The sequence below is a fragment of the Poecilia mexicana genome, unplaced genomic scaffold (genome assembly GCF_051168715.1).
Source record: "Poecilia mexicana isolate PSO_F unplaced genomic scaffold, ASM5116871v1 scaffold_8, whole genome shotgun sequence".
NCBI classification, from domain to species: domain Eukaryota; kingdom Metazoa; phylum Chordata; class Actinopteri; order Cyprinodontiformes; family Poeciliidae; genus Poecilia; species Poecilia mexicana.
In genome coordinates, this window is record NW_028263377.1 from 7,157,770 (window position 1) to 7,171,521 (window position 13,752).

At 39.6% G+C, this 13,752-nt stretch overlaps 1 protein-coding gene across 1 annotated transcript in view; it reads left to right on the forward strand.

The window, feature by feature from the left end:
• The window catches only part of usp43b (ubiquitin specific peptidase 43b), an 81,538-nt gene that overhangs the window by 57,463 nt on the left and 10,323 nt on the right, over window positions 1–13,752 (forward strand). Inside the window, exons 8-9 of the mRNA XM_088008130.1 lie at window positions 2,896–3,007; window positions 11,335–11,438. Coding sequence (XP_087864256.1) covers window positions 2,896–3,007; window positions 11,335–11,438 — 216 coding nt within the window. The remainder of the gene's footprint in view (window positions 1–2,895; window positions 3,008–11,334; window positions 11,439–13,752) is intronic.

Here is a 13,752-nt window from a genome sequence, read left to right on the forward strand (position 1 = left end):
GATTTTTGGGGGGGAAATAATCACCAAAGTACAAATTCTCTTTTCTTTAAGTTTATTTTTGTTCTCTGTACAATTTGACTTCAAGGGTTTTAGCGCTGTCAGTCACTCTCGTGCTCCACTGTTGGCACATTGAGCAGCGTATACGTGATTGTTGGACAGCGCTAAGACACTCCACCTGGCTCTGATTGGTTGTTTCTGGTCGGGAGCCGTGCGTTTTTGGCAGACCGCTGAAGTAGCTCAGGAAGGAGGTGGAGGACATCAATTTTTTTTTTTTTTCACAGACTAACTGTCTCATATCAAACTGTCACAACATGACAATACGTGACAAAAAGTAGTTTTGTAAACGTTTCATACTGCACCTTTAATCACCCTGATCAACTTAAATCCAGTCCCCATCATATGTTGCTCCCCCTCTGAAGCTCGGAAAGCATTTCTGGTTCTCCGTTATAAAATAAGCTCAAATGAATTTGGATCTCAGTGAGGTTGGATCCAAATCAAGCGACAGCTCTAACATCCGGCACCACGAGGAGCACCGTCATGCCGTCTCACTGTCACGGTCCAAAGAGGTCAATACAGGTGAGATGACCAACACCGCAGTGGAAACGTTAGCTCCCATCCACGAGGGACGTTATCTCTTTTTCTCCTTCAGACGCCTTTCTGTCATTGCTCAATCCACCCACACACACACACACACACACACACACACACACACACACACACACACACACACACACACACACACACACCTCTCCCTTCCTCTCTTCAGATGACAGCTGGAGAGCCCAGCCGAGCCAAGAACATGACATTGGAGTCGCACACACTCGGTTTTCATTCCCAGGTCTTTCTAGAATAACATCACAGGTACATTACCGAGAAAAATAAAACGGCACCAAACTCTCCACTTTCTTCATATCTCTAAACTGTGAAATCATGTTTTTAACGTGGAAAAATTCCAAATGTTCTTATCGTCTCTTTTCCAAAGTTGGGATGAATCTGTGATGTTTCACTTTGGTCACACTTTTGTGCTCATTTTCTGCGTGGAGGCAGGTGAAGACATAAAACACACACACAGACACGCATTCCTGAATTCCCGGGCTGTAAGGAGAGACTTTATTGCCTGATTTGCAGCATTTCTCTGATGGGTGGGAGAAATGCACAAAGCATGTCCTGCAGCTTCAAGGACCGACAGACACGCATGTTTTTGGGACGACGAAATGCAACCTTGCATTAAGCCGCTAGGACATCGTGCATGTCTTGTCTGGGCGAAGCAGACAAAAGTCTAGACTATTTCTGTTAAAGCACACGAAGCTTCCCAAATACCTCAGCAGAATCAGGATTGAACATGTGTGCTGTAAACAGAAACAAGCCTTCTCAGTAGGCTGACTTTTCTGGATTAAATATCCTTTTTTGACCTCATAAAGTGTAGTTTTCATTTCTTTATTATCAAAATGAACAGAAATAAAGACTAAAATTTTATTCTGTGCACAGTTAATCAACATATTACACCATATTTACCATGTTTTTTTATGATTATCATTTTTAGCTTGCTGTAGAATTCTACTTTATTATTATTTATTCAACTTTAAGCTAAAAGTAAGCTTAAAGCTTTTCATTACAAAAAATTCAGCCCTCCCCACCCCAAGAGGGCTCCCAGGAGCATCAATTGATTTTATTTTGTAGTGCACATTTTTAGTGACAGATTTTAAAAGTAATAGACATCAAACTTGCCAACTTGTTTACTGTAAAATTCAGTTTTTGTCTGCAGATGTTATTAAATGAATATCCCACACTCTCCATTTAAAAATGCAAATTAATTAGATCATATTTTCTTGTTCGTTGTTCCTGTAAGGTTAAAATAGCTACACCAGTAAGATGTGAGTTAATTACAAATTACACTAATATTAGAAGGTATGTTACACACATCGTGTAGCCGAGGAACGATGACGTATCTGGTGTTGACATGTTGGTGTACGGGGGACCCGAATTAAAATCTGCCTTGGGCCCCTAAGAGGCTTTCACCGGCCCTGCTGGATAGCATAGGTAAAACAAAACAGATACGTAAATTAACTTAAAACAGAGTAAAAATCAATTCATTAATCAAAAATAAAAACGACCCAAAAGACTCAAATTTCTATCATATGTCATATGATCATATCTCAGGATTCTTATAGGAAAAAATACCTACGTAAAACACAGTCAAACCTTTAACATAAGTAATAAACTCTGAAAAAAGTTTTACTGAATTCATCCTGGTGTTCACACGTTGCACCTTTTGTTTTCCAGCTCTAATCCCAGCATTACGTTATTAATCTGTTGATCATATTCACTCCAGTTTCCCATTTTTTGGTTAGATTCAAGAAATAAATTAACTTTTCATTGGTATTTGTCTTTTTTTTTTTGTCTGCCACCCTTGCCATCGTCTCGTTCAATCACATCCTCACTCCAGCTTCTGTTGTCGCATCTCAACGAGAAACGATGAGAAAACAAAACAATAACGATGCGTTATTAGCGTAATGCAAAAATATTGCCATAAAACAAATTAACTTTGCGTCGTTATGCACATCTCTCCCTTTCTGCCCGGTTACTGAATGGTTCTAGATGCTCATATTGTTTCATCATAATAAATCTCCCCGAACGCTGGGGACGGCTGCCCTCAATTAGACGTGTGTTATAATGGGCATGTCATGTGATCCGTCATCTCTGAGAAATGATTTTCCCTCCTTATCGTCCTTCTCTGCCCTTCTGTTTGCGATGAGAACTGTGTGCCAGTGCGCCACATGACTAATAAAATAAATAAATAAAAAATAACGTGAGTATCGTTATGACTGAGCACAGATAATGTGGGTTTGGTTGTTCCATTTTGTGTCATCGATTACCTTTTATGTTTGTTGGAAGGTTTGGGCCGCCGTTCCTAATGAGGGAGGACCGGTCTATTTCCTGGGACCAGCTCCAGCAGAGCATCCTCAGCAAGCTGTATTACCTGATGATCAACGGCGCTCACGCCCAGGTAGCCGCTTTACACCAGTATTCATGTGACGGTGAACGTGAAAATGTTTTGTTTTGCTTCCACTACCGTGTCTTTCTGCCCCAAATGGATGGTAGGCATTTATTTAAAGGGGAAAATATGACAGTTTTATGCTTCTGTTTGGGTCTCAGCTTCTTCTAGAAGCACTTATCCCCTCGATGTTACTGTTTTTTTGGTGTCTGGAAAGTTAACCAATTCAAAAACCTCCCGATTTTTGAGTCAAATTCGACGGGGCACTGCGCCGTTCCCTTGGTCAGTTGTAAAATGGCTAATGAGGAAAAATACTTGTTTTATTGTTGACTTCCCATTCAGAAACCAATTGCTGCATTATTGTTGATTGTGCAGGAGGCTCTGCTTCTGCTTTTCAAAGATGTACGGTTGTACAATTGCCCCTGTGCTTGCAGCCGTTTTCATGTGCGACTGTAAACATTGAGTTTTGGGCGTGACCAACTCAACGTTTGGATTTAAAGTGACAGGAGGCCCTACAACAGAACTGAAATCTCATTGTCTCAGAATGATTTTGTGCAGAAAAAGAATGTAATCAGCATAATTTGTGCAGCCTGTGGAGTTATGCTAATCTGTTCAAGGAAGCATCATAGGTCACCATTAAGAAGCAAAAAATCTTAAAATATTGTCACTTAAAGCAAAGTAGGCAGCAAATGAGGTAAAAAAAAAAATCTCAAATCAGCAGTAAAATAATGTATGGCAGTAATTTAATCAGGATATTAAGTATTAAAAAAGGGGGTAAAATAATGATCCGTCTATGAAATTTATAGAACCTATATCGAGCGTCCATGTGTGAGTGTGGGTGTGCTGTGAGCGCCGGCTGGACCGGGACACGGTTTCCGTCTGCCACATCGGCTGGTGCACCTGTTCCTGCGCGAGTTTATTGACTCGAGAGAGAGGAAAGCACGGCCGCCCGACGGCGCCGGGTAAACCCGGTGGGAAGGGAAGCGCCAGCCGCAGATGGAGGGAGCCGCCGCCGAACGTCTCGTGGCTCTCAGCGGCGCGGCTAAGTAGCCTCAGGTGATTTGTTCCCTGGCCAAGTCACGGTCCACCGCAGGAACACAAACAGAGACTGGAGCAGAGGATCATGTATAGAGAGTGTTTTTCAATGAATAGAATGGTAACGGCATAATAATGCAAGATAGCATTCTCATAGATAAAAAAAACTTTAAATTCTGATGGATAGTCAGCACTGGAACCGGAAGACATTTTACCTATCCAAATAAACAAAACAAGAGAAATGACAAATTAAATTATTTATAAAGTCTCTGTAAGCAAAATTGTCCTTCAAAAACAGAGCCAGTTGAGACCAAAGCACCAAACTGAAGACTTTTATCATCCAGTTTTTCATAGAAAAAGAGAAAAAAAAACAAAAAACAACAAATCATGAAAATAGAAATCATTGATCTTGTTTTATTTATCATGTGATTAATTGATTTATTGCTTATTGTGACACGCCTGGAGTTTCCTGCTTGACCTGGAACGTTTTTATGTAGTTATTATTGAGAAGGGAGCTGAAGCCAAATGAACACCTCTCTTTCCATTCATAAAACATTTTTCAAACCACATATGAATTTTTTCTTCAACTTCAAAACTATGAGCCATTTTTTTGTTGGTCTCACATATATCTCATCCAGAATAAATGTGCTTAATTTTTTGTCTATATTCCGCTAATGACGGAAATAAAACACAGTTTCGCAATTGTGTTGTTTACATGAGAGGAAATTAAATGAAAATCACACAAAAATACATTAAAAGTTATGGCAGCGGCGGATGTAAACAGTTATTTGACTTGTAATTTGTAATTTTTGTAATTTGTAATTCGGCCGTCAGAGGAAACGTCTGCGTCTTATTCAGACGTTGAAATGAAAAGATCTTGATACTTGGAACCAGCAACGTATGTGGCATTTTGGGGAAATTGTAGTGAGTTATTTCACAGAAGAGCTTTGGATTCAACACGCTGGAATGATGCCCAACTTTTTATGTAACACTGTGAGAGCTCTGGTGGAGCCAGCCGCACATTCACTTCCACCACTTCCTGTCGTCTTCTTTGTCGTTCCTGCCAGTGGTAACATCCGGCTGTTGATCACGTGATTCCTCTGACGCGAACAAAAGTGTTTCCGTTGCAGTTTTGCATAATACATCTAATTTGATACATCGACAAAACATCTCACCCAGCACAAAAAAAGTTTAGCGAAAAATGTGTTTTTTTCGAAATTGCAGTGTTTTCATTAAGCTAATTTATTTCCATAATTTCAAGTTGTGCGACGCTATGGTTAATGGAAACGCAGCTTTTGAAATGCTGTCTTGATTCGACCAAAAAAAAGTGAAACATTTTAGTGGGTGTGAATACTTTTTTAACGTATTTTAAATCTAAATTTTCAGTTGTTGTTGGCTGACATATTAAAGAAAAACTTGGTCGTTATTGCTTCCAAAGGCGATCAACAAAATATTAATACTTAAAATAATTAAAAAGCTGTGAATACTTGTGCAGCCCTTTTCTTTCTTCTTTTTTTTAAATAAAATTTCAAAACACTCAAAAATCTTGTTTTCCACCTCATCATTACAGGGTAGAACTGTGAGGAGAAACATTAATTTAACCCGATTTAGTGAAACACAACAGAATGTTGAAGAAGTGGAGCACCGTGTTGAACAGGTGGCATCCTTCCGCGCTGGATTTCTACCCCATTTATTTCACAATATTTATAAAATCACTCTGCATGCATCGTTTTTGGATTTCACACACCTGTGGCCAATTATTTGAGCCAGCCACCAAATATTTCTGATCACACCATCGATCTCTCTTGCACCTTTCTCGACATGGTTAGCTACGGAGTAGAATGTTGCTTTTGTTCCGACGGAGTGAAATTCAATTAAGCTTTCTGTCAATCTCTTGACCAAACAACGGGCTGTTTTGTTTCCACACCTGCTGTCAAGATTGTAAAACCAGAGAGATGATAATGCAAATTCAAACGGAGGCGGCCGTGCCGCTCGTGTGGTCAAATCAATTATTTACTTCCCGGGAGATAAGTGGTCCTTTAGATTCATTGTTTGCTCACAGACTCGGTTCGTCCCAACGAAGACGTTGGTGTGTTTTACCGTGAGTGTCTTGGTTTCGGTCGTGTAGCCTAACGGAATCGTAATCGCGCGTGAAGCCAGGTGACGTTTATTAGATGCAGCGCGGGTGATGATATGTGCAGCGGGTCTCGCCGTGCTCTCCGAGTCGGAGGAAGAAAAGAAGACACAGATGCAGTGTGTTCGCAAACTCCTTCAGAGATCGTCTTTGTGCCCCTCGCCGTCAGCCGTTTAATTAAAGCCGAGCTCATAAAGCGTAATCAGTTCGCTGGCGCACACCTTCGCCAGAGAGGGAGCGATGCTCAGAGCAGATGTTTGCTCCAAACCTTTCATCTCTACAGAATCTGTTTTTTTTTTTGTTGTTTTTTTTTTTTGCAACACCAAATTATTCTCCCAAGTGGATTTTTAACTCATTTTAGTTTCAGCGATGGTGCAGTTCCCAAAGCATAAATGTGACTTTTTCACAGCCATTTTTTTTATTACTGTTGCTAACATAATCTAGCATGCTTTATTTTAGCAGTGATATATGACCACAGATGATATTAAAGGGACTGTATCATGTATAATTGGCTTTTGTTTTTAGCTTTACATCACGTTGTAATGTCATTCCCTCATCAATACCTGGAGTGTTGAATTTATTCTTTTACGTATGTTTGAGAAGTCCTTTAATCTCCCATGGCAACCATTCAGCTGTGCAAAACCTAGCCCTGCCTTCGAGGGCATCTAATTGCTACTGGCTCCTTCAGACTAGCCAACACCAATTAGCAAACACCTGGTGGAACTGCGCATCAGCTGAGCTCATTACAGGAGCTGCTGCTCAGTGCAACGCTGACAAAAATGTTGTTAAAGGGTTAACATGTTGTGATGACTTCCTGAAGGCAGAGTTTCAGAAAGAGCAGGAGCTTCTTAAAGAGACAGAGGCCTTTTTTCATCTGACAGTGCAGTGTGACAGAGAATCGCACCAGCTGAAAATGTAGCAGATGTTGACATTTTGATTTGTCCAATCAAACCTAGTCTACCAGACTATCAGTTGTGGAAACAACCTTAATCTGAGGTCAGACAATGTCGTGTTTTCCGTCCCGTTTTTATCTTTGCTGAAGATTAAGAAAAGTTTACCTGAAAACAAAGATTCTCTTAAGTAAGATATCAAAGCTGAGGAGCAGAGCAAATGTAAAAGCAATGTGACCTTCTAATGGTGATATTACAGAGCAAAAAGTTGAGCTAAAACCAGTCTGGTCTGAATTTACAAGATTTTATTTTATTTTTTCCCCAAATTTGACCCCATAAAAAAATGTTTGAGCCAGGATTCAATCTTAATGTTTTTCCTTAAAGTCGGCATTTCATTGAGGGGGAAAACTATTTGCAAATACTCCACAGACGCTAGAAGCTGAGAGTACGCTAATCCAACCGGGGGAAATGTTGAAGAAAAGCACCTGAACTGTCCAGCTCTCTTAAACAAACTCCCTTCTTGGAAACAAAGCGGGGAAATATGGACGAATCTGTAGCTTTTTAATCGAAAGCAGCTTATTGGAAATGTTTTATTGGAGAGAGGTCAGCTCAAAGTCACCAAACAGACCCAGAATGGGGTGCGTCCCACCGTGTTCCTCTAGCTTCCAGGCCGTCACACACATTGAAAAAAAAAAACTGCTCTTCTTAGTTTGACATCTTTCATCTGGAGCCACGAGGCAAAATCTCAAATTCACCAGAATAAATGAACTAATTGGAAATAGAATCTTCCTTGGATTCCTGTGTAAAGTTTACATCCTCCAAACGTCCTTCACTGAAACTTCAAAATAAATTTTTCCAGGTTCAAAAGTCAAAAACCAAGGATTTTCTCACGCTCCGTCATTCCTCTTGACTGGAGGCATGAGAGGAATTTCACCAGGACGCTGTCCAGATTTTCACACTTAGCGATGGCTTTTAGGTAGGCTTATGCTATTCTGCAACACCTCATTAGGAAAAAGCATGTGGAGATGCGTTGTAATACACAGAAAATCTTGGCTGTAACTTAACAACGTACTTAACATATTAACAAGATAAACAGAAACAGTAGAAATCTTAATAAATGTAAGCATTTCCCCCTAAATAAATAATCATCTCAGAGCACAATCAACAAACTATGTTAACTTGAGTTGTTGTAAAAGGTGGTATACATATCAAATGATTTAAAATAAATTTCCTTACTAATTGTGGTTGCCATGGGAGACGAGAGGATTTCTCAAACACACACGAAAGAATCAAGGCAACACTCCAGGTATGTTGTTGATGAGGAGATAACATTATAACATGATGTAAAGCTACAGAAGTAGTTTATTTTACATAATACCGCCCATTTAATGTTTTGGCCTTTGAGATTGACCAGCAAGCTATTGTCAGAACTGAGTTTTCCATTCTATGAAATTTAGAGTACATGTATTTATATGCCTGACGTGCTTCGGTACAACCTAAGTGATGTTCAAGCAGTTTATGTTTGACGATGTTTAACAATTATCATTTAATTTTCCCTTAAGGGTTGCATATTCCATTGGGTATCAATATTTCCCAGGAATGGAGAAACGATTCCAGCTGGCAGATTCGCAGCAGATCTGAGAAGAACAGGAGGAAATCAGTTACATTTTTATGCCTTTATCCCGACATCGTACGCAGATCCCAGCGTAATATCTCTGTGCCTCAGAGGGGGAGGAGAGACATTACCACCTTATTTGTGTTTTCATTTTCTATCCGGCTCGCGTTTTTCAATCAAACTGAAGAGATTTCGAGAGAGCAGGCTGATTGTCTGGAGGTTTATTAATATTTTTGTTGGCAAAACTCTTCCGCCGGAGGACAAAAATAAAACTCCACGATGAAACTTTTTCCTCTAACTTCTAAGATCTCAAAATGTCGGCGGCAGGAAGCTGTCACTGCTTTAAACAGTCCTAACCCCATTTTGATGCGTTTCATCAGTTTCAACCTTTGCACACGGCAGATATGTCCACCTTAAGTACATCTCAGAGTTTAAAAATGTTAGATTTTATGAAAAAAAAAAAAAACCTACATTTCTGCATTAAGTGGTTGCTAAGTCTGCCTGCATATCAGCCTCCAGCAGAGCTTCTGATCCCAAATGTCACATTTTTACAAGCCATGGGGAAAAATTGACCTGATTTATGCCAGTTTTTTTTTTTTTTTTTTTTTTTTTCCCCAAAGAATTACACTCAACGTCACAAATTCATAGGTCCAAATATTTGATTTATTATCAAATAGAAATTCCTCAGCGTGCTCCATTTTGATATTGCTCCCTACGGTTTGGCTGTTTGAGAAGATAAGGAAAGTTTTGCCTTTAGTACGAAGGCAAAGCTTGTTTCTATATGCTAATTTTTTTGAAGAGAAGATCTGTGAAGTTATCAGTCATAGTTTTCTTTTGGTTGTAGGAAGATTTCAGCTTGTTTAAGGCTTTCAGCAGTTTCTTCATCCAAATGTCAGCTTTAATGTGGAGCTAGCTTGTTTGAGCCTCCAGGTTGCATTAGGGCTGAAACGATTCCTCGAATGATTCGAGTACCTCGATTACTAAAATTCCTCGAGGAAAATTTACCTGCCTCGAAGCTTCGTTAATTTATGTTTTATTAGTTAGCGCACCGTGTTCCGGCCGGGACTTCATTTGCGTTGCGCGGAGCTCTCACTTCCGCCTCTGAGTTGTTGACAAAAGCTAAGTCTCAGCGGCATAAAGTCCAATCTTCAAGATTGGCCCGTGGGGATTTTATTGATTGATGATAATGCCCGACTTTTTATCGTTTTTGGGGAACCAATAAGCATCCTTAAAATGACTGGGGGATGCCTGGAGTACGGCAGCATTTCTCCTCCTGGGCTGCTGGTTGAAAGCGAACGGCGGGAAGAGCGCTGAGGTGAGCGGATAGACTGAACAGGGCGGGCGGCTGAGTAGCTGATGCTTACCGTGTAAATGTAGCTTTACCGACGAACCGCACAATAAATTTCATATCCCGGTCTGAAGAAACGGGTGGCGGAGCGCATCGTACATGGCTGGTAGATGAGTTTCTGAGTGTGACCAGTGAAGGTGTCGTAAATATCCCGTATTGCTTCCCCCCGTGTTCGTCCCCCGGTCTAACGGTTCGTCAGTCCGCTGGTCTATTTCCTCCCCTCCACCCCATCTTACGTTCGTTCATTCGCCCTCTACTCCCACTCCAGGCGGCATTTCCCGTATTTTCAAACCCAAAGCGTGACAGGTTAGGTGGCAAGGTGAGTTTAATTAATCTATTAAACTCACTGAAGATGAATACATAAACTAAAAGCTGGATTGTAGACATTTTTTATAAGCATATTTGTGAGCCTGCCTCTTTGTTATTAAATTCAATATAATTTCAGATTTTTCTATAACTTTTCTTCTGGTTAACTTAGAAAGTGAGCTATTATTGTTACAGGTTAGTTTTCTAAACTACAAAAAAGCAACTGTTAGGGATGCTCAAATATGAAAAATTGGACTGATATTGATATTTGATAGTAACACCGGTATTATGCCAGATTTACCAATATTTCATTTTAGATTTTTTTTATCCGATTACTCGATTAATCGTAAGAATAATCGATAGATTACTCGATTACTAAAATATTCGTTTACAACAGCCCTAGGTTGCATCTCATTAGCTGCTTTGGTGAATAAGCTAATTCTACCTGAATTAGCTTATTCACCATCAAACACCTACAACTTATTGATTTCGGTTCTGTTGCCCAAGTGACAGAAAATCCAAAAGTTTTGTCCATTGAAGGAGCTAAATTTGAGATGTACTAAACTGCTAACATTAGCTAAAGCTGAACATAGGCTAGGATGCTGACAAAGCAGTGTCCTGAATCAGCGTTAGCTTAAAGTTTTAGCTGTTTTTAAAGCGTAGACATTTTAATATTTACTATTACAGCATTGTATTTCACACAGTTTTTATTTGGAGTTATTTTGAGAAGCTAATGTCAGCTAATGCAAGCGGTTGTCCTCCTATCACTTCCTGTGTCTTCCACTATGTCATTTCCTCCAGTGATAATGCTGATGTGGGGAAAAAAGTGTTTCCATTTTATTTTACGACTTCCTCCTAGTGCAAAAAACTTTTTATTGATAAACATGAGCTTTGTTTCCTTTCATTGTCGTATTTTCCATTTGCGCTACTGAAACGCAGCTATCGTGTTGTGGGAAGCAGAAAAGCAAAGCTTTTTGGTGTGCTGACCGTGTGTTTGTTGTGTTCTTTCAGAATATCAGAGTGCTTTTCAACATCCGCGTGGTGGGAGGATCCACGTTTCACAACTACCTGTCGCCTCAGGACGGGCGACCGCTGTACCACCCCGCCGTCGACAGGTGAGAGTTTGAAACCGCACGATGCGCCATAGAGCTGGATGTCCGGACATGCTCCTTCGTTTTGTCCAGCGTGTTGACTCGAGTTTTCAGCTATCTGCCAGAGCGGATCAGAGTGGCATGTCATATCTGCTGTGAATCGCTGGGTGTTGATTAGCTTCCTGCTGAATCTGTGTTGCAACATGTACTCAATCCCCTCATGCTGTTTTTTTTATTTTTATTTTTAAAACAATTTTCCATAAAACTTAAGTGATTGTGGTGTAGTTTTGTAATATTCTCTTTCCTTTACTGTTCACTGCGTAATATGCAAAAGATGCTTAATGTTAAAAAGATATATGTGATTTGTCTGTTTATAAGAAATTAAACAATTTATTTGCATATGAAGTGCTATACATTGTTCACCTGTTCATTAGAAAACTCAGTAAATTTTCTCATATTTACTGAGTTTTCTCTCCAATCTGAAAGAAGTATAGTGTTTTAAACTACTACTCTTCCTGTGCTTGTTCAGTCAAAACCAAGACTAAGGTCAAAGGTCAGAGGGAAAAAATCCCATCAAAATTCAGCGCTGCAATGACGTAACCAAACTTTTTTTTTAAACCAACTACATGTAATATAATCAGTCTAAAGTGAAATTAGAATCTCTTGTCTAATTTGACAAAGTCTCTCTTTACATCTACCAAACCCCCCACTCTGACTTTTTGCGTCTCCGCTGCGATTGTGAAATAAGTTGCAGCGTCGTTTCTTCACAAATGCAAATTCGACGGCTCGCGGTGGCAGAAAGGGAGTTGCTGATTTTTTTGGCGTCATCTTGAAAGAACTTCCATTTGTGCAGCTCAAGAAGAGTTCATTCACCCGCTGAATGGCACTGATGGGAGCAGAAGCTTTCAGGATCTTTTGAAATGCAAATGCGTCGCACGTGGTATCCTAGAAATCCATGTGATGACAGCGCCGGAGCCCGAGATGCTGTCCCCGAGTAAACCCAAATAATGTGTTGGGAGAACGGAGAAAAGCACTGATGATGTTTTAGTCTACTTTGGTCTTTTTCTGCAGCATTACGTGCTGTAAAATGTGAATGTTGGAGATGTAATTTATCTTATGTTACTCATGTCAGGGAGTCACTATGCTGCAACTCACCACTAGTTGTGTAAAAGTTTGATCCTGAAACTAAAAAGAGTTTGGCTGAAATGCAGTTAAAAATGAAAAAATAATATTGTTGTGAATTCTTTCTCTTTTGCATACACAGTAAATTAAATATAATATCATTCAGTTATTTATACTTTTTAGGCTAATTACTTTCTGTTTTGTTCATCTACAAAATGTTTTTAGTGTATTTCAATCAATAAAAATTGCAACAAAATTTCTTTGAAATGGTTCAGAAAGTGAAATTCAGAATTGCAAAAATAACGGAAAATAAATAAGAAATTATGACGTCGCTCAGAGCATAGAATTAGACTGAATAGATCTGCCCTTATGGATCAGGCCACTGATACCCAATTCATAATTCTTTTCCACATTGAGACCGATACAGATATTGATATCGTATCGGAGCATCTCTAGTTAGTATCAGATGAATTGCTGTGACGTCCATCCTTTATCCACATTCCATCACTTCCTAGTTCTATCTGGAGTCCCAAGACCTTTGCCAACTTTACTGAAACATTAATGAAGAGAAAAACAAGAACAGCTCTGTTTCCCAAGTCCTGCGTAGAGCTCAGTTGTTGATATGTGCTGCTGTCACGTTTTCTTTACAGGATGATTTCAGGTTTTCCATCCGGAGATGGTCTGACGTTTGTCCACTCTACTCAGATTGTCGCCTCCACTGACCAGCCGTGCCCGCTGCATATTTCAGTGCTTCCAGACTCTTGTCTCGCGCCTTTATTAAACAGCCGTTGCATCACATAACACCATGGTGTCTTCACTCTGAATGTAGAGTACCTTCATGGATTATTTACAATTTCCTGCTATAGCATTCCGGTTTTCTTAATCCGAATTATGTTTTCTGAAAAACAATTAGTTATTCTGTAACCAATAAAAAATGTAAAATTGTTCCCAACTATTTGAGTTTTTAGAGTATTTTCAAACTGAATTGCAGCAGAGAGTTTCTAGTTTAAAAAAAACCACAAACTGCTCTAAGAAGTAATGCTGCACACAGATGGAATCTTGTATTTAAGATGCTGGTCGTGTCGCTGGAAAAGATATATGTGTGAATGTTATGTATAGAGTGGATTTTAGATCCAATCAAGCTTTATTTCTGAAGCACTTTAATATACCGCCCAAGGACCAAAACACTGCATATTAACAACAGACATTAAAAAAA